The 26,317-nt window shown below is 45.1% G+C and overlaps 1 protein-coding gene across 1 annotated transcript in view; it reads right to left on the minus strand.

The window, feature by feature from the left end:
* Fam117a (family with sequence similarity 117 member A) overlaps nt 1–26,317 on the minus strand; it is a 43,713-nt gene that overhangs the window by 12,730 nt on the left and 4,666 nt on the right. The window contains exon 2 of the mRNA XM_008838321.3: nt 5,160–5,329. Within this exon, the coding sequence (XP_008836543.1) occupies nt 5,160–5,329 (170 nt within the window). The remainder of the gene's footprint in view (nt 1–5,159; nt 5,330–26,317) is intronic.

Consider the following 26,317-nt stretch of genomic DNA (forward strand, 5'->3'; position numbering starts at 1 on the left):
TATCACAAAAAGCAAAGTAAAAAGCTCAACAGCTGTGCCAATATGTAGGTACCAGTCCATTGAAACCGAACCTGGACTTCTGGTCTCCAGAAATGTGAGAGAATGCACGTCTGGTGTCTTAAGCCACTAAGTCTGAGGTAACTATTAGAGCAGGTTGAGGAACCCAACACAGCAGGTTTGCCTGAGTGCTGTCAGGATAGGCATGCAGGAAGGTATGGTCTTCAGCTCCTTCAAATGTACTAGATGTGTGGGGGAACCATTCTCCTGGTTGCTCAAGATCCTCCTTTCTGAGTCTCACCACAATGGTTCAGATCACAGTCTTCTTAGGGCACAGTAAAGTCACAGCTATGACTTTAGGAAGGCTACCCTCAAGGAGGTCATCAGGACAGGGTTAGGACAGGCTATGGGGTAGCAGTATAAGTGGTCATTCTAAAGGTCCCTTCAAAAGCAGAGGAGAGCTTAGGAATAGAAGATCAAAAAGCCATGTTTATCAGAGGACTCATGAGCTAGAAAGGATTTACTTCATACCCTGGCCAGTGGGAGTAGCCAATTGAGACATGGGGTTGCTTACCAACCATTAGTGGAGCAGCCGGATGTGCAGTAGATGCTCAGATTCTGTAAAACTGGTCATGATTAGACCAAGGGTGACTTGCCTGAGATTCCAAGGTTCCAGGACAGTATATGGAAGGATAGTTAGGCATGGGTGTAGAGGATGGCTTCCCAAAGAGCTGCCTAGTAGGGCAATAAAAGGAAGAAGGATGGAATGTCTTTCTTGGCCTCTAACCAGCTGAATTTCTATCTGGACTCCATGACCAGAGGCAGGAAGAGTCAGGCCCTCAATGTCTCCAGTGCCCTTGCCTTCTGGGTATATTCAGTTGCAGAGCTAGGCTGGGCCCTGGGAACATTACCCATTGTACCTGCTAGAAGTGAAGAGCAGCGTGGGGCCTGGCCGGGGAGAGATGGTCAGTAGCCACGTGATGAGCTCAATTCAGCAGGGAGCCAGTCCCTTAGGACTCTGGCCAAACAAAAAGCAGGAAAAGGTTCTGGAGGGTTGGTCCACTGGCCAGCACTGAGAACTCTGTGACTGCAGGTGTCCACAGTCACCATCTCTGACCCTACAGTGACTAGGTGACCCTCTCATTTTCCATTGTGGTTCCATTTTCAAACATTTGTTGATGTCGTCAAACCATATACTGAACCACTGGTCTTGGCTGCTAGTTTGGAAAACAGGCGCTGTGCCCAGGCCCTCACACCCACAAAGAAAAATGTTTTTAAAGGCCTGTGATAGTCACACTGAACTATCACATCAGTAAGCACTGAGGTATTAGCTTAGGAAATGGGAGGACCCTTTCCCTGCCACAGGTAGGAAAAAGACAGGAAAGGAAGTCTTCTCTAACTAGCAGCCCACTTCTGCCTCTGGCCTTTGGGATGCTCCATGAGGTCTGTCAAAGACTTAGGCTATTTTTTCCCCAAAGGATAAATCAGAGTTAATGGGGGAAAAAAATCAGAGGCCTCTCCATCCTACCTGTAAATACAGCAGAAATGGGGCAGGAGAGGAGCAGAGTTGGGGTGGGGCCCAGTAGGGCAGGTACCCAGGGACCCATCTGTGGGCAGGATGCCACCAGTTGGGGAACTCTGTTCAAACAGTCCTGCCAGCTGTGGTGAGACCACTTCCTCCCTTCAGAAGAATAGAAGACGCAAATGCTTTGCATATCAAGAAGGGAGAGAGAGAGAAAGAGGGGTGACCACAGCTCCTGGCATATACTGCCATCACCAGCCCTGGGAGGGGCCAGCCCAAAGCACTCGATGGCCAGCTCTGGGTTACCAACTGGCCTGGCGTGGGGGAAGGGTGGGCCACAGATGAGAAAACATATTCAGACAAACCCAGGCAATCCTTGAAACCTCCACCCAGACACAAAGCCTGTCCTACAAAAGATGGTGATGCCAACGCAGGGGTCTTCCTACCACTTCCTGGCCCTGTTCTCACTAGGCTCATCTCAGAGAACCTGGCCATTCCTCTCACATTGTTCCTTTTGGCTCAAGACATCCTGGACTGATGATGAAGCTCAGGCGTACAGTGCTTGGCTAGCATGTGCAAGAGCCTGAGTTCCATCCCCAGTCCCGGAAAATTAACAAACCAACAATAACAAAGCAGTGTTTCCAGAGCACTTCTTTCCCATCCACCATATTTATACCTCTTCCTCCTCCTTAGAAGAGCTAATTCCCCAACTAAGAGCCACCTATAACTTGCTTGTTCCTCTTGCCTCAAATATGTGAGGAACCCAGCTCCCATGTCAGACTAAGAGCTGTCTGAGTACTAAGCTCTGTACCTGCTGAAAGCTTAGAACACAGCCAAGAAGGGAATCCTGGGACTGTTGGCAACACTGGCATAGACTCAAGAGCTGAGGGCTTTTAATCCATCTTCTGCCCTATATAGATCCTCTGCCATATGCAGAGGCCTTGAGTACATAGCATACCTGGCTTTCTAATGGCAAGTGTTCTGTGTCTGCTGCCTAGCTCTGACACTGGCTTGGAATGGGTAAGGCCCTTGTTCCCTCTAAGGGGTTGAGAGGAAGGAGCTTCCTAGTCTCTAGCCACAACTGTGGCTGTTAAACTCACTGCAAAGCATACCCCTGGGTGTGTCAGAGCTGATGTGGTCTCCAACACTGGGAGTTTGGGCATGTAAGTGAGCAGTAACGAGTGTCTGCTAGTTAGGGTGGATAAAACAGACAATAAATCACTCCATAGCTATGGCTAAGAGAGAAAGGACACCTGGTGAGGGATAGGGTAGGAATAGAAGGCTTGCTCAAAACAGTTTGGGAAGGTTTAGCATCCATCCATTCCTAACAGTTGAAAGCTTTTAATGAGCTGAGGATGCAAGTATTTGCCTAGCACGCTCAAGGCCCTGAATTCCATCTCCAGCACAACAAAATAACAAAGGAAATAAATGAACAAGCTTTCAAAGATGTCAGTAGATCCAGCCTCTCTCCTTTCCCTCTTCTCCACACCTCCTGTACTTCCCCCGTGAAACTCCTCCTCCATCTCTATTCATGCATTCTGGGTGATCTCCTAGTGTTCAGGAGGGAAGGCCAAGGGTTTTTTGTTTGTTTGTTTGTCTGTTTGTTTTGCAGGGGTGGGGGGTGATGGCAGTTAAGCCTTAGGCCTTCACAGTATAATACCATTGCTAAAGAAGGCAGCTTGTGCCAGGCCAGGGGCCTCAAGCAGGAATTTGAACAGAGCCCAAACCTGGAAGCAGAAAATTCCCTGAAGAGCAGGAATGGAAGACGGCAGATCACATATTTTGGTTTGGATGCTTATGCTGATCAGAATTCTCCCACCTCTTGCCTGCAGCCACAATATTGACAGGTTGCTAAGAGTTCCTCGAGGGCTGGAGCCTATCCCGGGGAAAAAGGAAGGCTAGAGGGCTGGGCCTTGCCAGACCCATGAAGGCACATCACTGACCTCTGTCTTACTGTGGCAAGAAGCCCAGACTTGTTATATAAAAGATCTGGCCTGCAGCTGGAGCTGGAGCAAAAACATGCAGTTGAGAACCAGGGCCACTCCACCCAGCCAGGGGACGATTGAGGCCAGCCCTTCCTTGGGATGACAAAGAGAATGCTATGTGAGGAGTGGGATGGTTGCTTCACAGAAGGCTGGCAGCAGGAAGTGACAGAGATGGGGATAAGTGGGCCACACAGAGCCTAATGTCTGACAAAGAAGGATGCTCATGAGCTCACATATTCAAAGCAACTTCAAGCCCTATTCCTATAGGAAGCCCTTCTGTGTTAAGTCCATTATCTGGGCTGAGCACTCCCCTCCAAAGAGAAAGGAGTCTGTACTCCCAGGCCCATGAGAGAGAAGCATAACTCGCCTTGTCAAAGGATGAAGGGGAAACAGTGTTGATGCTCCCAGGAAGTGGGCCTACTCCATGTACCCTTCTATTCCCACACATTAAGGGGGCCATTGATGTTACCTTGCTGTTTTAAACTTGCTGTAATTTTTGTTGGTTCAATGCGGCATTCCCAGGAGAATCTTGCTCCTCTACACCTTGCTAGACATCTGGCCCCATGACATCCCTTACTGTTTGTTCACTGGCCTTCAGGGGACTGGAAGCCAGGCTCAGAGAGGCCAAATCTTGTCCTCATTTCAACATGAGAAGAACAGGACTCAGCATTCAAACATTCATTAGTAACATTTGAAAATCCATCTCATAAGAAGAAAGGAACTGACGGGATGTGCTCAGAGAAGGAGAGGGAGTTACACAGGGCATGGGGCCCATGTCCATCGGCCATCATACTGAATTTAAGTGGCAAAGTGGGCACACCCCACTCTGTATGCAAAGGAAGAATTGCCTTGCCCTGTCTCACCTGTTACCTAGCCTGGAGGGCTGAGCCCAAGTGGGTGTTCTTCTACCATTTCTTCCTATCCAGGAACAACTCATTCATTCTGAAGTTGAACAGGAATCAGCTTAAAGCTGTACTCAAAAGAAGAATACTAAGTACTGAGTCAGACTATATCATTTCACAGGTAAGATGACTTCTTGCTCAAGCTAACACTGTCTTATCCAAAAATGGACACATGGACTGGATGGTCTATGGAGATCCCTTCCAAGTCAGGACTCTTCATGAAAAACTGTCCCAAGTGTTTAGTGAAGGAGAGAAATCTGAGCTCCGTAGGATTGGTTCTAGGGTGCCCTGGAACCCTAGACTGGCTGCTGACAACGTGCAGTTCTCTGTGATCTAAATACACCACTCAAGCTGCTAATGGGGGTCTATCCTGGCTCAGCACCTCTTTGGCTACTTCCTCCAGCTTCGTAGGGAATACAACTTGACTGAATGCTGGCTTTAGTTTAATTTCAGTAAGGCAAAACTCATTTTTAAAAACCCAAATTCTGAAGTCAGCTGTGGATTACCTACACATGAACCCTGAAAACTCACTGAAAATTTCAGCTTGACGTTCTCTTCCACCAGGCAGGTGGAATGCAAACTCATTTTCATTTAAGTTTACAAAGAAAAACAAGCTGGTAAACAGCAGCTTATATAAACAACTAAAACCCAAGACAAATCATTCCAATGACTGTCAGTTAATGAGTGGACCAAAAGCCTCATCACCCGGCCCTCCCACACCCACCTGATCCCATTGGGAGATGGCTGCATTACCTGGGTGGCCTTGTCATTGGTACAGCAGGTGACGGCCCCATCGGCATCTCGTGGCCACTGGCCCAGAAGGTAGGAATTGAGGATGGTGTCCAGGGAGAATGTACGTCGGACCTGGGGTGGCTGAGGCCTACACATTGACTTTTCTGGGGCCACCGAACATGGGACACTGGCTGAAAGAGAGCACAGCCCACACGCCTTAACATCAGCATGGAGGAAGGAGCTGTGGCAACCAGCCTCCTTTCTTCCAGGGGGTCTGCCTGCCTGCCATGTCTTCCCTTACCTTCTGAAAGAACTCAAAGCAGTGAAAGTACATCCTGTCTGGCCAGAGCTCCCTTGACTTCACTTTATAACTGGGAACAATTTTTACCATTCCACTTTGGATTTAGAGGTTACTTTATAAATGTCCTCTTTTTCCTGTTCTAGCGGACTATGAGCCAGGAACTCCCAAGTTTTCACCATGAGACTCTGAGGAGGAGCTCTGTTTCCCATCCTTAGAGGGAAAACTCCCCAAGCACACTAAACAAGCTGTCTTCCCTCTTATCTTCTGACCTTCCTCCTCTGCCCTCCTTCCTACCTGCTGCATCCATTCCAGGGTGTCTACATATACACAAACTCCCCTCCATTCAGTCAAGGATTTTTTTTTTTTTTTCTTTTTGCAGGACTAGGGATTGACCCCAGAGCCTTCTACATGTAAGCATTCTACCACTGATCTATATGCCACAACTCTATTTTGAGACTGGGTCTTGCTATACTGTTCAGGATGGCCTGGAATTGGCTATATAGCCCAGGCTTACTCTGAACTTGCAATCCTTCTGCCTCTGTCTCCTGAAGAGCTGAGATTATAGGTGTGTACCACTGTGCCCAGCTTGAAGGATTCTTCCTACTTCCTTTAGCACCAGGCAGCTCCAGGAAAGCTAGGAATGGAGGAAGCCATAAACTCCAGGAAGGAATCCAATTTAGGAAAACACACAAGTCTTATGTTCTTTCCTCTGCCTTTTATCTAAATGGTAAAATGTATATGGCAATTATAAATGCATTCATTTCATTTTACCTTGGTTAAAGATTTCTGGGAGAAAGCAAAAGTTGAAACTGTTGATAAAACGTAAGGGCTCTGGAATCATCTGGAAGTTTCAGTGGTCTGGGTTGACCCTGTTTTCCATGGCCACATTCAAAACATTCCACTATCTGAAGATCTATAAAGGCTCTCCTTTAAACAGAACAAAATGCTTTCACATCTGTAGTAATCCCTCAATAATTTATGTGTATATTAAGCAAAGCAGAAAGAACTGGGAACTGTAAGTATAAATAGAGTTGAAGAGGTTTATATTAAAAAGGCACTAAAAGATTGGCAGTTCCTCAAAAAAGTTAAAACATAGATCCAGAAATTCTACCTCTAGGTATAGATGCCCCTTCCCCCAAAAAAACTCAAAGCAGAGACTTAACAAGTTATTGGTACACCCATTATCATAGCAGCATCAATTGTAATTAGGTCCAAACTGGAAGCAACCTGTACTACAACACAGATGACACAAAGTGAAATAAGTCAGGCATAAAGGACAAATATTGTATGAGTCCATGAGGCATCTAGAATAGGAAAGGGAATAGAAGTGACTACAGGCATAGGAATGGGAGTTATTGTTTAATAGACACAGACTTTCTGGGATGATAAATTCTAGAAATGATATGGCTGCATGTACTTAATGCCACTGAACTGTAAACCTAAGATGCCTAAAATGGCAAAATTTACATTATTTATGGTACCAACTGAAAAAAGGTATCAACAAAATGATATTCTCAAAATTAATTTAAGTATTTATATATATTTCACAGGCCTGTAATCAGTATAAAACATACTACATTCTGTTCTGCCTTGTTCTACCCATTTCAAAATCCCAAATCTAAGTATCAATGATCTATACATGTCTCTTTTTTTTTTTTTTTAAAGACAGGGACCCCTCCCCCCGTAGTCCCAGCTGGCCAGGCTGGCCTCCCGAGTGTTGGGATTAAAGGCCTACCACACCTGGCATATGTGTCATTTTTATTTTTTTTAATTTTTGTCTTTTTTTTTTTGGTATTTTTGAGACAAGGTCTCTCTGGAGCCCCAGCTGGCCTGGAACTCACTACGTAGACCAGGCTGGCCTTGAACTCACAAAGATCTGTCTGCCTCTGCCTCCTGAGTGCTAGGATTAAAGGCGTGCACCACCACCATGCCTGGCCAATTTTTGGTTATTTTTATTTTATGTGTCTGACTGTACTGCCTACATGTATGTAAGTGCACCCATGTTGTGCAATGACCACAGAGGTCAGAAGAGGGCATCAGATCCCCTGGAACCATGTAGGTGCTGAGAACCAAACCCAGGTCCTCTGCAAGGGCAGCCAGTGCTTTTAACCCTTGAGTCATTTCTCTATCCCCCATATTTGTCATTAAAAATTTTTTTAAAAACTTATGCCCAGCTTTTTTTATTTTTATTTTGTGTGTGTGAGTGTATTGCCTGCGTGTATGTGACTGCACCTGTGTCATGCAATGCCACGGAGGTCAGAAGAGGGCTTTGAATTCCCCTGGAACTGGAGTTAAGGATGGTTCATAGCCACTATGTGGGTGCTGGGAATCGAATTGGGTCCTCTGCAAGAGCAGTCAGTGCTCTTAACTGCTGAGCCATCTCTCCAGCCCCCATATTTGTCTTTTTTTTTTTTTTTTTTTTGGTCTTTTTGAGACAGGGTCTCCCTGTAGCCCCAGCTGTCCTGGAACTCACTATAGACCAGGCTGGTCTTGAACTCACAGAGATCCGCCTGCCTCTGCCTCCCAAGTGCTGGGATTAAAGGCATGGGCCACCATGCCCGGCTCATATTTGTAATTTTTAAAAACTATATGATACCCCAAGCTGGGTTGATAAACAGTAATTTGCTTAGCCAATTCCTATGTTCCTGGACATTCCAAGGGTTCCTCTCTGATATGGAGATCCTCAATGCTACCACACAGCCAACCTTCATTCTCAGTTTTTCATTTACTCCCTATCATGTTTCTAGATCATCTTCCTTACCCATCAAATGTGTTTGCCTAGAACTTAAAAATGACTTCTAGGGGTTGGAGAGATGGTTCAGTGGTTAAGAGCACTTGCTGCTCTAGCAAAGGACCCAGGTATTCCCAGTACCCATGTGACAGCTAACAACCATCCATAACTCCAATTCTAGGGGATCCAACACCCTCCTCCGGCCTCCGTGGGCATCGCCTGCATGGGTCCACTTATATAAATGCAGGCAAAACACTCATACACAATGTTTTTTTAAATTTATATATACATATACTTTAGAATAAGAAAATGGGATCATACCATAATACTGTTTGGTTATATATTTTCACTTCCTTTCCATACCTGGGAGGAGATTGTTTTCCTGAGATAGAATCTCACTATGGTACCCATGTTGGCCTAGAATGTTTTTGAGGTTTTTTTTTTTTTTTTAAATTATTTTTTATTTATATGTATGTGTGTGCATTCCTATGAGCGAGTGCCATGTGTGTAAGGGTAACCACAGAGGTCAGAAGATAGCATCATTGCTCCTGGAGCTAGAGTTACAGGCAATTCTACCTGATGTGGGTGCTGGGAACTGAACTCAGGTCTTCTGGAATAGTAGTAAGTGCTCTTAATTGCTGAGCCATCTCTCCAGCCTGTTTATGGCTTTTTTAGTTGGTCTCTCTATATAGCCCAAACAGACTTTAAAATTGCAATCCTCCTGCCTCTACTTCCCAAGGATTGGGATTGCAGACATGTACCACCATGCCAGGCAACATATTATTTGAAATGATCTTAACATTTCTATGCTAAAACTCTCTAAAGACCTTTTCCAAGCTGGCAGTCAGAGGCCTCATGTTCTGGCCCCACTCACCTGTCCTCGGCACCTCAGTCTTCTAGATCCCAAAGTACAGACCACACCATTCCCCACCCTGACCCAGCCTTCTCTCCTCTGCCCAGTCTTGAAATCTGAGCCATCTGCCAGGCCAGCCCAACTGCCTCCACCTTCTCCAAAGCCTCCCGATCCTGGGAATCCCCTGTGAGGAGTGAGTCATAAGGTTCTGGGTTTCCTCAGTATACTTTGTACTCTTCATGCCCTTACTGCCCTCCCTATTGGGGTGCAGCTATTGGTGACTCTTAGATACAAAGAGCCTGAGTCCGAGGTTAAGCTCTGATTTATCCTTGCATCCCCCAGTATCTTCAGTGTAGTTGGCATTTGGCATGTATTCAAGTACTTGAATAAAACTGAAAAATCTGTGCACTTATGTACATGCCTGAAGAGGAGGAGGCCAGAAGAGGGCGTTGGATCCCCTGGAACCGTAATTAAGGACAGGTATTGGCTACCATATGGGTGCTGGGAGCCGAACCCAGGTTCTCTGGAAGAGCAGCAAGTGCTTTAACTGCTGAGTCATCTCTCTAGCACCTCATTTGTTTCTTATGGAGGTCTTTGAAATCTGTCACAGGAGTCTATCGCCTAGGGACAACTGTAACCACACCCATTTTACATCAATTTCCATCACCCTTCAAAACCCACCCTAGCCAGGGCACAATCACTGGAGTCCAATTTCAATGACAACAGCCCTTGTGGTGCTTCCCTCACACTACTCACAGGGTCCAGGAAACACTGAGAATCCTGGAGTGTTATGAGAATTCAACCATTATTCTGCTCAATTTTACATTCTTTCCAGGTGCCTCTGATCAAAATTGTTCATGAAGACTCTGGACTTAGGAGATCCTGACTTGTTCCTCTCTCTGTGTCTGTATCTGTGTCTGTCTCTCGGTTGGTCTGTTTGTGGCTGCCTAGATCAGTAATAGTCTCCTCTTTCCCCATTCCCTCCCCTATACCTTCCTAAGGGACAAATAACATATTATATATATATATATATATGATTTATACATACATGATATATATACATATATATGATTTATACATATATATGATATATACATATATATCATATATATAGGATTTAAAGGAAGGGAGGGGAGGGAAGAGAGAATGGAATGAAGAGAAATTGTCTATGCAGAATGTAGCCCTGCCTCCCTACCTACCAGCAGACCTACAAAGACCGCACTGCACCAAGTCTACCTGCAGGGCCTGCCTCACTTCTCCTCCTTGGATGAGAAGACAGCTGGGCCCCAGTCTTATCTCCAGGGCAGCAGCCACATCCCAGCACAGGATGCTGGCTCAGCTCCTAGCTAGCCACAAGGTAGAATTACCTTCTATTTCAGAGCCCTTAGCAAGGCTCATGGCCCCTCCCCAATCCACAGATTCTTGGCATGTCCCAGCCCCTTTGAGGAGACTAAAATACCATGTTTCTTTCATGCCCAGGAAATAAAGGAGAGGGCACCTTTAAAAGATTAGATTCTTGACAGGGGAAAAAAAAAAATCTACTTTATTTCATAACCACCTCCACCCCCGCCCCCGAAGACCACATGGTTTGGCAAGCACCTGCTGCTTTGAGCACCAAAACTGATTAAGGGCTAAACCAAGGTATCAATTTCCCCCAAATGGAAGACAAATCAAAGCCAAAATCAGATGCTGACTGTTTATGTGACATCCTTAAAGGGGATACAGACTGGCAGACACAGTGAGGCCTCCTGATATCTGAGAGGGGCTTCAATATGAACAGTGTAGGTCTGACAGCTATATTCACTCTAGTGTGATTGCAGCCATCATGCAGTCAGCCCTCATGGACCTGCTGTCCCTCTGCCAAAAGGGCACAATGGTCCAAGTTGGCCTAAGGATGCTGAAAAGAAAAGAAACGCAAGCATGCTTTTGTTCCCTGGGAAGGTACAGGGAAGGGAGTGGGGGAAAAGGAGACTATTTCGAAGTATGTGCTGAGTAAGTTCAAGCCACAGGATTTGTAGGCCTGTGCTTTCTGGATCATCTGAGAAGGTATATTGCAGTACTGGGGTTTGAACCTGGGGCCTCATACATGCAAGGCAAGCACTCTACCACTAAGCTATATTCCCAGCACTTTTCTTTCTTTCTTTCTCTTTCTTTCTTTCTTTCTTTTTCTTTCTTTCTTTTTCTTTTTCTTTTTTCTTTCCTTTTCTTCTTTTCATTCATTCATTCATTCATTCATTCATTCATTCATTCGAGATAAGGTCTCCCTGCAGCCCGAGCTGGCTTGGAACTATGTACACTAGGTTGACCCCAGTCTCAAGAGATCCGCCTGCCTCTGCCTCCCAAGTGCGGGGATTAAAGAGGCACACCTGATCCCTTCAGTTTTTCGTTTGTTTTTTGTTTTTGTTTTTGAGAGAGGGCCTCACTAATTTGCCCAAGGTGTCATTGAATTCATTCTTTTAACCTAGAAAAGCCTTTAACTTGCATTCCTTCTGCCTCAAACTCCTGAGTACCTATGATTATAGGCCTGTGCCACTAGATCTGGCAAGATACATGTTTTTTTCTGTCAAAGCCCTTTCCTTTACTAGTGATGGTCTAATGCTGTCCTGGACACTGTCTGAAATTAATGGTGCCAGGAGGAGATCAAGAGTTTATTGCTAGGCAGGTGGCACATGCCTAATCCCAGCACATGGGAGGCAGAGGCATTAGGATCACGAGTTCCAGGCCAGCCTTAGCTACACAGTGATCCCTTGTCTCAAATAAACAAATATCAATAAAGCTGCTTGTAGACTTGGGTTATCAGTAGCTGCATGTCAGCACTTAGGTTCTGCCGCTTGAGAGCATCCCTTAGAAATCTCACAAATGAATGTAGCTGTGGTAGGGGCTTATGGGTTTATCCCTTCCTAGGCATACCAGAAAGATCTGGGGAGTGGGCTCTGCCTTGCACTAGTGTGATTACAGCTAAAGGACAGAGAGTATTGAGAAGTCACAATGGTTCCTTGTGGCTGGAAGATAAACTGGTTTCATTTCTGGAAGGCGCCCCTTTTAGATTTGGGAAAATGGGGAGGGAAGAGCACAATCAGCTCCTGTGTCAGAGAAGAGAAGTCCATAACATGACAGGCTGTGACAAAGCAACTTGTACTAGGGCACCGGCTAGATGGTTGCAAGAGGGTGGAGTGTCCTGTTTACAGCACCGTGGGGTATTATCGGCCCATCGCATACAGCAGCCTCCACAGCTCAGCCACCTGGCAAGGCAGACTGGCACCAGGCCAAACCATTTCACTATGCAGCTGAGCGGTGGCAGATGCTTTGGTTCTTGAGCAACAGTAAATAGAAAAAATAAAATAAAACAAAACAGCACACACTGGAGATAAGAAGCCTTAGGTGCTATCTTCCAAAGCCACTTGGCTCTGTCTCCCAACTGCTATACTTGTATGGCTTCAGGGAGAGGGGCTGAGAATGAAGAGGACAAAAAGTCATGTGTCTGCCTGCCTGTTAAGGGTCCATCAACACAGCCAAGAGCACACACAGCAGATGAGGCACTGAACTAAGGGTAGAGGGGCCCAGCATGCCACAGTAGATTGCCTTCAATACGTAGGCTTGAGTGCCTACTAAGCACCAGTGCTGATAGTCTCTGCTGATACAAGAGGTGTAAGACAAGAAGCTACTGTCAGGGTGACAGAGGGGAAGGTTTGATGCCACCACCTCATCAGTGTCAGCTACCTACCACCACCCACATCCCTTGGGGGTTACTCTTCCCCAGCAAAGGTGTTTTGAGAAGAACCACCAGTTCATCTGCTCCCAATATGCCTCACTGGAAATCAACTCAGACCTAACCACAACAGCATCCCCTCAGCAGAGGAGCCTGAAGAAGCAGTGACAGTTCTCAGAAAGACAGGATTTGGGTCAGGGGAAGGAGGAAGGCCACAGATGGGAAAGGACATAAAGTGTTTCCGGCTGCTCATCTCAGTTTGGCCAGGGGTGAGACCAAGAAATTTATCAGGAGAAACAAGTCCCTGATCATGGATCTGGCTGGGCAGCTGGGGGATAATTCCATCATTTCAGTGTCTTGTTTGTTTTATAGTCCCAAGAGACCTGAACTCACTATGTAGAACAGGCTGACCTCGAGCTCACCGAGATCTACCTGCCTCTACCTCCCAAGTGCTGGGATTAAACATTTCACTGTCTTTCAGGCAATGCAGGAGAGAGAAGCCTAGGCTGGAAAGACAGGGTTCTTTACCTCTCCACCAGCATGCCCCTAGTCATCCCAGTACACCTCAAGAAGAATGAAGAAGAGGCAGTATCGAGATCTTACACATGGCAAAAACTCAACCACTGGCTGGTTCAACAAACAAGTTATGAGTCATTTTCTCATGTCATCAGGCTCAGTACTAGCTTCTCACCTCCCCTCTGAAAGAGAAATTAACACATTATATCAAAAGCTATGAATATATTACAGGAAATTAAAAAATGCAGATAAGTAAAAACCAAAAACTGAAAAGTACACGTATCACCCAGAGATCACCACCACAGTGCTGAGTTTTCTCCACACCCACATGCATGCTTATGCTTGCTTTTGTTTTTCAGTCAATGATCCTCACTTAGGGAGGAGAAGCAGTCAGTGCCAGGGCAGTATGGATGGACACCAAGGGGGTCAACCCTGTCCTGTCGTGTCCACTGTGAAACAACACTCTTGCTGATGAGAAATGATAATCTGGACAAGAATAAAATAAGACAGAGATTCAGAATTTCTAAACATTTTCCCCAAAAACAGAACTGCAGCAAGCAGCCTCTCAGGGATTATCTTTTTATTTCTGGACAGGTGCTGGGATTAAACAGCACAGGTGGCCTCCTGAGCTCCCTATGGTTGAGGGCCACTTCACTGCTGAACTCAGGGACATGTGGGTTTTGGAGGGAAGTTGTGGGTGAAACTGAAACACCCAATATGACTATACAAGGGTCAGAAGCCCAGGAAGACCCCATCCCTCCCAGCTGAGTAAATTAACTCTGGAGCTTGGAGCAGGTTTTCTTTGTTGTTTTTGAGTGATGGAGATTGCACTCTATATCTCTGAACTATACTCCAACCCTAACTAACATTTCTTTCAACACTGAATCAAACCTAACTTCAACCTTAATAGGGAGAACTCAAATATACTAGACTCAAAAGAGGGAAAACAAAAAACAAACAAAAAAAAAAACCTAAGATTTACATCATGTTTCCCCTACCAAGGCCCGGAAAAAAAGAGCAATAGTATTTGTGTATACATGAAGAACTTCTCAGCCAAGCCCTCCATCAATCACTGACACCATATTTAAGCGTACAGCTCAAGCAAGGGCCAATGAAAGCATTTCTGGCTTCACGTCTAACTTCCCAAAATGCAGACCACATCTGGAGGCAGCTGGAGAGATGGGCCAAGAGAAAACTTTCTGGAGATGTCACTGTGGGAAAAACTAAGGAATATGCTAACTCTGTGTCTCATCCAGGAGGCAAAGGGTAACCCCTGAGCATATGTGCATGCATCAAAGGAGCAGGGTACAGTGCCTGTGACATTTGTTTGGTTCTCAAGAAACTGCAGTTAGAAGAAAAGGAAGTAATGTGAACTTTTCACCCTTTATCTGAATTCTCTGAAGAGGAGTTCTGTAGGATTTCAGCATTGTCAAGACAACACAACACCAGCAGTTTCTGGCTGACTACAGTGTGCTTTCCTTTAGGATCAAGTGAACCTTCATAAGAATAGCAGTGAGTAGCCTACCCTCCTCCTCTAAAACAGTCCTCACCTCATGGTTATTCAGAAGTAATAAATTCTTTGGAGGCATATAAATTCAAGGACAGATACCTTTCACCTATCTTCACTTTTTATCTAATCTGATTCCTATCAAACAAATCATGGCTCCTAGTCAGACCTTAAATTATCTTTTAAGGTAAATAGGAAGAACCAGAGATTGGGGAGATTCATCTACAATGAATCTTGCAAGAGGACAATTGTGGTTCCTATTCTGAATACATGCACCCCACACTCCCTCATGCATCCTTCCACAGGGCAGGGCCTCCGTGGTGTTACAAACAGTAGGTATTACTTCCATGTAGAAGGGTGAACTGACTTCTCCAAGGTCTGAGTGCAAAGTGAAGCCCTTTATTCCCTATATAAAAGTCTCTGAAGAACATTTCCCACACTTGTATTTTAGTCAAACTCAACTGTTTCATGGCTTCCTGGATATATTGATTCAGGAAATACTGTGAGCAGGAAGGTTCTAGCTCTTTCCCTTGCTAAGAGCTAGGATGATCCTACCTAGGACTCAGGAAAATTGCTTTAGCCACTGGGCATATTAGGTTGGCCAAGGGAGGATGAAGATAATTTAAAAGCAAGGGAGACTTTTTCTAGTGAGGAAGGCAGAAAGCAAGTAAAAGGAAAGAAAGGGAAAAAGATTATCGAGTATTTCCAAGTAGCCAAAATTTCTGCTTTATTAATTTTAGCTCCACCCAGTCTTTCTTCCTGGCTTCCAGAAAACTTCTAGACAGCAATATATGTTTAAGCAACTAAATTTCATATCATCCAAGTTACACAAAAACACTTATGAGTGTTGACAAAACCATGGCCCCATTTTGTTGCCTTTCCATCAAAAGAGAATTGTTTTTGTTATTCCTGTTGTTGAACATGTCAATATTCACTCCTATTAATGTTAATTCAAAACTGTCTTTATAAAAGCTCCTGAAGTAATATCTCAATCAGGAAGAGTTAACAGATGCTAAAAGTACTGAGTCAAAGGCTGTGGGGAACAGAATATTTATATAATGCCAAAGTATCACCCCATAAACCACTTAAAGGAGAATAATGTACTTTTACAGTGGGAAATCTGGTGGTCATCATCTAAAGTGATCAAACAGCGGGACTAGGCTGGGGGTACAGCTCAATGGCACAGCATGTGTGAGACCCTGTGTTCAATCCCCAGCACCCTCTTCCCAATGACAGCATAACTAGAATGGACAGTCTGGTATTCTTTCTGCTTCATAAAGGTGAGAGTATGACGTACACAACCTTATCCATGAATTCTCTTTTCTTTTTTTTTTTTTTTTGGTCTTTTTGAGACAGGGTCTCTCTGTAGCCCCAGCCGTCCTGGAACTCACTATGTAGACCAGGCTGGCCTTGAACTCAGAGAGATTCACCTGCCTCTGCCTCCCAAGTACTGGAATTAAAGGCGTGCACCACCATGCTTCTTTTTAAATTTTATTTTTTGATTGCCTGCATGTATTAAGTGTACCTGTGCTATGCAATGCCCACAGAGACCAGAAGAGGGTGCCATATCCTCTGGAACTGAAGTTCCAAACAGTTGCTAGCCTCCATGTGAGTGCTGGGAACCAAACCTGGTACTCTGCAAGAGCAGCCAGTGCTCTTAACCCCTGAACCATCTCTCTCGCCACTCCCCACACCTTTTTTTCTTAAAGACAGGGTCTTGCTATGTATCCCTGGATGGCCTGGAACTAGCTATGTAGGCCAGGCTGGCCTCAAACTCAGAGATCAGCATACCTCTACACCTCCTGAGTCCTGGATTAAAGACATGTGCTATCAGACCTAATTGAAATGTTCTTGTTAGGAAGGCTTAAGCTAAATCTAATCAAACTTCAGAACTAACTTTCCATTTATAGGAAACACAGGGGATAGAGGAACAAGTTAAATGCCACCAAAAGGAAAACAGGCAGAAAAGTCCAAATTACTTTAGAAAATGTTAGTAAGGAGGAAGAATGCTGTGAAATGCTGTCTTCTGGACATGCATGGCCATCATAACCATAGCAGCTGTGCTTACCTGACCAAGTCCTGTACAAGATCAAGCCAGTCAAAATTCCAGCATGGATGAGGGAAAGGCTCATGAGACCCCACTCATAGCTGAGGAGGTCTTCACAGCTGATAGATGCTTAGTGAGGGAGAATCATTTTTCTTTGGGATTGTGGCCCCTAGAAGGCTGCCTATGCTCCAGTGAATGGCCTCACACCCACAAGCATGCAGGCAGAGCTAACTGGACTTAGTGGGTTTTTTTGTTTGTTTTTTTAAAGGGGGGTGGTGGTGAGATGGCGGCCTGGTGCTTGCCAGGCTGACAACTTGAGTTCAATCCCCAGAACCCACCACAGAAGAGCGACAACACCTGAAAGTGGTCCTCTGACCTCCACAACACATGCACACCTGTACTCACAATCACACATATATACACAACAATAAATTAAATTTAAAAGAAAGACATGCCAGGCATGGTAGCACACATCTTTAATCCCAGCACTCGGGAGGCAGAGGCAGGCGGATCTCTGTGAGTTCTAGGCCAGCCTGGTCTACAGAGTGAGTTCCAGGCCAGCTGGGGCTACAGGGAGACATTGTCTCAAAAACACACACACACCAAAAAAATGAGCTGGCAAGATAGTTCAGTGGGGAAAATGCCTGTTACATAACACTGACAATTTGAGTTTGATCCCCAGAACCCACAAAAAGGTGGAAGGAGCTAATCGACTCCACAAAGTTGTCCTGTGACCTCCACATGGGAATTGTGGCATGTGTACACCCACAAGCAAACATCATATATACATAATAATAAGTAACAAAGTGTTGGTGAGATGGCTCTATAAAGTATTTACTGGGCAAGCATAAGGACCTGAGCTCAGATCCCCAATATCTATGTAAAAGCTGATTGTAGTAACATGTGCCTGTAATACCAGCACTGGGTGGTGGAAACAGGTGGATTCCAGGGACTATACAGCTAGCTAGCTAGCCTAGCCAAAACAGTGAACCCCAGGTTCACAGAGACTCTGTCTAAAAACATAAAGTGGAAATCAATCAAAGATACCTGTCATTGATCTCTGGCTTCCATAAGCAGAAAGTGTACCTGCAAATACATGTGCAACACCCCCCCAACACACACACACAATGGGGTGGGGGTGAAGTGATGGTTCCGAATTGAGAGACGTTCACAAAAGAGAACAGAAAGATTCTTTGGACTGAGGATATAGCTCAGTAGGAGACCACTTGCCTAACATGTGAATGGTCCTGGGTTGCAATCCCAGTACCATAAACAACAACAACAAAAAATATATAATCTTTGACTAGCTCATAGCTCATAAAGTAAGCTTGGCCTCTGTCACCATGCTCTGCTCTTAACTCTGATTTTGATTCATTCTGCTCTAGGGTGTGGATGCTTATAAGGAACAAAGCTTGGATAGGTTCCTCAGAGTCAAGAATGACAGTTACTAAGTTGCTTTGCCTTTGGAATAAGATCCTATCATGGTTACTCTCATCTGTGAAAACCTGTGTGAAGGGGCTGGAGGTATAGCTCAGTAGCAGAGCATTTGCCTAGTATGTCTGAGGCCCTGGATTCAATTAATTGCCAAAAAATCTGTATGAACCTTCTTGTCCAGCTTACAGAAAGTAGCAAGACTCTGATCATCACTTCACTCAAGCTTTACCCTATGCCCCTTAACTTCACAGAAGAGATACCTCACAAACCTCTACATCCCACCCGGTGGCTCCTACATGTGCCCTGACCTTCCAGAATTGAAATGGAATCAGTGACAAATTCCCATGTTATGCCCTGGCTGTGGAAAAAGCCCAAAGTATGCTGGGCAACATTCCAGGGCAGCCCCTGCTCTGAAGTCCTGGTCTTGCCAGTTGGTCAGATTTCCTGAGAGGCACAAAGGTTATGCAGTGCCTCCAGGGTAAGCCAGTTGCAAAGCAAGACTAGATGGCCCCTCTGGAAAGAGCCTGGCTGAACTGTATGGGAGAGAAGGAAGCCACTAAGGCCTTCCTAACAGAAAGCTGTTCCAGGGTTACCGAGACATCTCCACATGTGCCTCCAAGGGCAGGAGGTCATGGCAATACTCATCACTAGAAAGTAGGTGACATTCTCCCACACTCCCTCCCCATCCCCCAGCTGCTTCATGGTAATGTCAACTTCTTTTAAGTTAGGCAAAGAAAAGGCTTATTTGGATGCAGAAAGGACAACTGAATCCAGAGATACAGTATGTGATATATATTACCCATATGTTCCTATCCCGGTTTCCAAGACACAGAAAAGTAGACTCAGTTGTTCATAATCCTTTCTTTTTATATTTCAATTTATATTTATTATTTTTATTTTATGTGTATGAGTGTATTGCCTGCATGTATGTAAGTGCACCCATGTTGTGCAATGGCCACAGAAGTCAGAAGACAGCATTGGATTCCCTGGAACTGGCGTTAGGATGGTTGTTAGCTGCCATGTGGGTACTGGGAACTGAGCTTGGGTCTTCTGCAATAGCAGTCAGTGCTCTTAATGACCAAGCCATCTCTCCAGCCCCTCACAGTACTTCCTAAGCAGACAGCGGTGTCATTTGCACAGTGGCTCCTATATAGGCATCTAAGTTTCAAACAGCCTCCCCACCCCCAGAATTTAGGGGCAGTCTCTTCTCACCTTTCTCCTGCTCCCCACCCTGACTCTGGTTGCCATCCACTCATTAGTCACCTTGGCTCGGGACAAAGACAGAAAAGTGGAGAATACAGGCGCAGACTATATAAACAAGATATCAGAGAATAGTAGAGGAAGTCTGCTTAACTCAATCACTTCCTAAGGACAAGCAATCTGAGTGTACAAGCTGGAGTGATCACACAGTAAATGCTCATGGATCTATTTCGCATAACTTAAAAAAAAAAATCCTTTGAGGAACTTAACCACAGCAAGGTTAATCAAACCTATGGCAGCAACAGTAAGCACCTCAGATAAAGGATGCACACCAAAAGTTAAGATTTTCAGAAGCTTAAGATTTGTTTTTGTTTTTAATTATCTGCATACATGTATGTCTGTGTGTATGTACATGCATGTCTATGTGTGGTATGTACATGTGTGTGCAGGTGCCCATAGAGGCCAGAAGAGGGCATCAGATCCCCTAGAGCTGGAGTTTCAGGTGGTTGTGAGCCACCCAATGTGGGTGTTGGGAATTGAACTCTGGTCTTCTGGAAAAGTAGCAAGTGTTCTTAACCTCTGAGCCATCTCTCCAGCCCCAGAAAACTAATTTTTCAGTGTTAAGTGGTAAAGTAGGGCAGAGCATGCATGGTGATATATATATGTAATACCAGCACTCGGGAAGCAGAGGCAGAAGGACTGCAAATTCTACAACAGCCTGGGCAACAAAATAAGAACCTGAATCAACCTACCAAAATAAGTAGAATAGAGCTCACTCACTCCCTAAAGCATAGGCAAAAATGGTAAGAATGACTCAGTGCCTCCAAGGAGCACAGACAAATGCCCAAGGTAGTTTGATGTGAGAGGAAAGGGCTGGGGACAAGGCAGGGCCTGATCCCCTAACTTTGTTTAGTAGGGATTCCCAGGTGCGGTCTCCTTAGGCCTGGAGTTAAGAAAAAGTTGGCCCAAAAAGAGCCTTGCTTTGTGAACAAAATTAACTCCTGTCCCACTCGTTGCAATGTTCTACACTAAAACACACAAACTCCCGAGGCCCACCACAATCACAAGATGGAGGGTAGATTAACTACCCGGTACACAGCCCAGGAAAGCCATCTGACCTAGGCCATAACCTAGCATCACTTTCTAAACCAAACCCTTATTGATTTGCCCCTCCACCCTCTCCTGTAATACTGCACAGCAGTGTTACTCTATGGCTGTGGCACAGAAGACTGGAAGAGAGTTTCAGTTTGAGACAGGAGGCATCTTCCTCCAGAAGGCACCTGGACACCCAGAGCATGCTCTGTGTGGCAGGACTTAGGGGCAACCCTGCTGACCCTACTGCTCTGTCAATGTGGGGCAGGGCTGCACTTGCACACAGACACTGGGCACCCAGTTGGTTCCCAGGGCCTGAAGCCTATCTTGTCCAGCTGGAGAAGTTAAGGACAAGCTGTAGTCTCCTGAGAAGCAGCCTAATAAGGTCAAAACCCTGACTCCACCCCAACACTCTATGTGAACTCAAGATAGGTCGCCCCATAACTTCTTGGGCATCAACTGTTCCATCTGTTAAATGGGGGCAAATAAGAGATATTACAGGATGTAGAAGAAACTTGCATTCTAAAGAACTCCTGGTAGCCAAATTAGGCTAGCATATATTCATTGGTTAAGCATTTTATTTGGAAACTATTTGAAATTTGTAGATGCAAGAGTACACAGGACTCATAAAATCTTTGCCTAGATTTGCATATGAACACATATGCCATTTGCTTTACTGTTGGCTTGCTTTTCACACACATCTACACTTGACACCCACATGTTCACACTACACACACACACACACACACACACACACACAGTCTTTTGTCTGATGTTCTGCTTGACAATAGGCAACTGTGAAAGCAGGGGAGGCTGGAGATGAGAAAACAAAAGGTCTTGCTACTTGATGACAGTTCACAAGATCTGCTTCTTTCCCTGCTCACGTGCAAACAGCAAGCACTCAAGTCTCTACTTTAGAGGGGAACAAATACATGAACAGTGACCACATGGTCCAGGAAAGTTACATATTGTTTTCTCTCTCTCCTCTCTCTCTCTCTCTCTCTGTTTCTTGCTCTGTGTACTTGTGTATATACATGTGTAGGCCAGAGGTCAAATTCACGTGTTTTCCTCAATTGTTTCTCTACCTTTTGTTTTTGTTCTGTTTTGTTTCATTGTTTTGAGATAGGGTCTCCCTGCAGCCCCAGCTGGCTTGGAACTTGCTATGTAGATCAGGCTGGCCTCAAACTCAGAGATCCACCTGCCTCTGGCCCTGAAGTGCTGGGATTAAAGGTGTGCGCCACCACGCCTGGCTTCCACCTTTTAAAAAAGTTTTTTTTTTTTATTACTATTTTTTCTGTGTGTGTATGATGAGTATGAGAGAGTACACACAACATGCAAGTTACAGTATGCATGTGGAAGTCAGAGGGCAACTTTTGGAAGTTCTCTCCTTTAACAGTGGTACCCAGGGATCAAATTCAGGTCATCAATATATATGGCAAGCACTTTTACCCACTGAGCCATCTCATCACCCTCTTCCTTATTTTTGAGAAAGGTCTCCCATTGAATCTGGAACTCCTCAATTCAACTAAGCTGGCTGGCCTATGAGCTTCACAGGGATCTGCCTATCTCTACTCCCTGCCTGTGCTGGGGTTAGAGATGTGCACCACTGTGTCCAGTTTTCACATGGGTACTGGGGATCTGAGCTTAGCTCCTCATGCTGGCACAGCAAGCACTTTACCAACTGAGCCATTTCCCAGCTCTTCTTTTTTGTTTTTTATTTAAAGACACAAAACTCACAAACACATAAACAACACAACAAAGTATTTATATGAATCATGGAAACAGCTTTATTATATACAAGTGTTTTTATAATATTTGTTATAATAAGAGTTTACCTTATGAGGTTGGGAAGTTACTGGAAAAGAAAGGTTTCACATAAGTATATGGGCATTAGAATATAAAAGAATTTTATACAGAGAGGAAAGGGTTGCCCATGACCTTGTAGGCAGACGTAGGGGAGGGGTGTTGGGTTGGATACCTCCAAGAAGCAGGCCAAGCAATGCTCCCACAGACGGGTCTTTCTCACAGAGTTCAAGTCTCTGATGTTCTCCTTATTGGGTGCTATCACATACCACAATGACCCCAGTCCCAGTTACCCTAAAGCAAGATGAGGAACATGCTTAGACAGATCATATGCCCCAGGCTCCTTTCCCAACAGGAGTGTGGGAATTGTGGTGCTAGGGGTTACCCTACATGGAGGATGGATCACCTGAGAAAGCATCAAGTGCTTCCCTCGCATTAAGAAGTGCTGGTCCTCATGGATGTGGCCCCCACAGCCTTCCTCTCCTGTCTCCACCCAGACTATGTCATATTTACTGTGAAAGCCTTCTGGTTGCATGCTCTCCATCATCTACACGCTATCTACACCCACCTCCCAAACCCTGTGTCATATCTGATGGGCACTGAGTTAAACAGATGATTCCCAATCATCAGCACAACAGGTTTCTGCCAGCCCGCAGCTGTGGGGCAGGGAACATACACGTGTTATCAGCAGTGGTTCTCTCAAAGTGGCGTGGGCAATCGATGATCAAACAGGCATGGAGCATATAAACTCTAAAGGGAAGGGAGTGTGGAGGAGGGAAGAGGGGTAGGGAGTAAGGTAAGAGAAGCTGCCTGTCCTGATCATTGACCAATTAAAAAAAAATAAAAAACTCAAAACAACCCTGAAGCTCTATAATTAGCCTTACCACACCAAATACCCCTTCATCCTGTACCTTCTCTAACTTGTGGATGGGCCAGCATCTGCTTTTTAAAAAATTTATTTTAATTTTATGTGTATGAGTGTTGTGCCTACATGTATGAAGTGCATGCGAACCATGCCTGAGGAGGCCAGAAGAGGGTGTCGGATCTCCTGAAACCGGAGTTAAGGACAGTTATTAACCACCAAGCAGGTACTGAGAACCGAACCAAGGTCCTTTGCAAGAGCAGCCAGTGCTCTTAACCACTGTGCCAACTCTCCCAGCCCCCATACCATCTGCTTTTAGAGCTGTGTGCCAAATCCTATCTTTGATCTCAACACCTCAATGCTCTCCTGAAAGTCTTCATTTTGATCAAATGAAAAGGGATTCGGGTGGCAGACTAACATGCCCCCTACAATCATGGTTCCCTGGAACAAGCTGCCTACCATTAGCAGATAGGGAGCTTGTGGTCAGAGGGGAAGCATCTGCCCTGTCAAATACTGTCTAGCATTTAAGATGCCACATTTTGGCAGCCTCCAATAGAGTGTTCCCCAAATCTCAATCATAGACCAACTGTATGAGAGCTACCAAATCCCTCAAAAGAATCTGAGGCCTCCACACACACCCCTTTTATTAGGGAGCTGGAAGTACAAATTGTTAATGTGCAGGCAGGCAAAGCCTAAGGCGCTCCATCCACCCCCAGTGTCAGCTGTCTGGGGCTGAGAGCAAACCTACAGACCTGTGTACTTGAACAGGGCAAGGTAACTGTCTGTACATGGCCAAGATTTCAGTTCCAGGTCCCCCAGGGCTGGACTTGAAGTTTTCCTATTATGAAATACTTTGATAGCATTCTTTTAAGTTCATTAAAGCCACCCTTGATTGGTTGTGGTGCTCCCACACAGGAAAGTCAACTAAGGCTTATTCAGGCCTAAGGATAAGCATTTAAATGATTCCAAAGCTAGAGGGAGAGCAAAGGGCCAGAAAGCTAAAATGTCCAGTGGGCACTGTGAGCTGGAGGTCTTCATATTCACAGCTAGCTGTACCCAGAAACAAAAGCCCGTCCACAGTGCCACATGGCTGAAGGAACACAGATAATTTATGAACTTCAAGGAGCATCCTCAACTCTTTCCTCTCTGAGATCAGGATTTGTTTTTAACCTAACCATGTGAACAGATTTGGCTGTTTGGTTAATTTATACCCTACAAACCAAATAATGGGATCTCTGTGAGGCTACAACTCAGGCAAAGGAAAAAGCTGACTACACTTCCCACTCAGATCCCTTGGCTTCTATTCTTTCTTCTCTACTCTCTCTAAGACAGGGAAGAGGAACTTCTACCTCAGAGGAGGGCAGAAATTATTAAGCCATGAAAAGATTGTCTACACTCCCTAAACTAACTGTGATGGTTAATATGGATTGTCATCTTGACAGGGTCTAGAATTACTGAAGAGACAAACCTCTGGGCATGTCTGAGGGATTATCTATACTAAGTTGTTTGAAGTGAGAAGATTCTAAATACAGGTGGCACCATTCCTTGGGCTGGGGTCCCAGACTGCAAAAAAAGGAGAAAGCTAGCTGAGCACCAGCATTCAGTTCTCTCTGCTTCCTAAGTTCAGATGCAATACCATGGCTTACCTGCCATGATGGACTGGATCCTTAACTATGAGCCTGAATAAACCCTCCCTTCCTTAAGGTGCTTTTTTGGTCAGGTTATTTTGTCACAGCAACAAGACAAGTAACTACTGCAGTATCCACCTGTGTTCTGAACTGGGAAAGAAACATCACGACTTCCCTGCCAGCCCTTAAAAGGGCTCTGTACTACCTATAGAACAAGAGGAAGTTCAGTCAGAACACTTGAGCTAGTGTCAAACAGTGCTTGAACTATGGGGACAGTGACTATAAGAATGCCAAAATCAGACCTGCTGGGAAATGTGGCACTGTGAAGTCTGAATCTCTTGGCAGAAAGGCTCCATTGAGACTTGTTAAGAACCTAGAGTGGCTGTTCCATTTCTACCAGTTCCACTAAGATCAAGGAATAGTGTGGCTCTAGGGAGCACCACATGACTCAGTATATACTGACTTCAGCAAAGCAGGCAGAGTTCTCTTGACTACAAAGTCCACCAACTACTTTGGAAACACTCAAATGTACATCATTATTAAAAAATCTTAATACTTTATTTATTATTTTTATTTTTTATGTGTATGAGTGTATTGCCTGCATGTTTGTGAGTGGACCCATGTCGTGCAATGCCATGGAGATAAGAGGGCTTCGGACTCCCCTGGAACTGGAGTTAAGGATGGTTCATAGCCACCACGTGGGTGCTGGGAATCGACCATGGGTCCTCTGCAAGAGCAGTCAGTGCTCTTAACAGCTGAGCGGTTATTTTAATTATGTATATATGTACGTGTATCTGTGTGCAAGTTATGTGCACGTTGAGTACAAGTGCCCACAGAGGCCAGAAGAGGGCATCAGATCCCCTGGAGTCAGAGTTACAGGTGGTTGTGAGCTGCCAGATATAGGTGCTGGGGACTGAACTTGGGTCCTTTGCAAGAGCAGTATATACACTTAACCCCTGATCCATGTCTCCAGCTCATTCCTATGAAAATGTTGTAATTCTGCCTCAGATTTCCTAGGATTCATATCTGGAAACAAGGGAGAACAATGTCCTCTGACCACCATACCTCACAATGTTCTTCCTCCTCTTTTGACCTTAAAGGTTTAAGACTCTTAGTTTTGTGCTATGTAAGAACGTCCCGTACTATCTAATCCTGTGCTATCCAAAGAAAACCTGAAGAATACATGGACCTGCACTCTTCTGGGTACTCAAAAAGCAGGCAACTCTCATAAGAGGCCCCTCATTTCAAGGATGTCACTGCTGATAACATTTAAGGGTCAGATCCTTCAGCAAAGCATTTTACTGACCACAAGCCTGGATCTGGCAAAGCTATGGAAGGCAGCAGTTAGCAGTGTCTGGCTAGGAAGGGCCTGAAGAAGGGCCAAATAGAAGCTGTCTCAATCACAGGTTACAGAAGGGAAACTGTGGCTCTTTAAGGATTTTAACTGCACCTCCAAGCCTCATCATAGCAAGAAGATTCCTAGGCAAAGAAAACTC

Source organism: Nannospalax galili, unplaced genomic scaffold (assembly GCF_000622305.1).
Source record: "Nannospalax galili isolate Female #2095 unplaced genomic scaffold, S.galili_v1.0 scaffold95, whole genome shotgun sequence".
NCBI lineage: Eukaryota > Metazoa > Chordata > Mammalia > Rodentia > Spalacidae > Nannospalax > Nannospalax galili.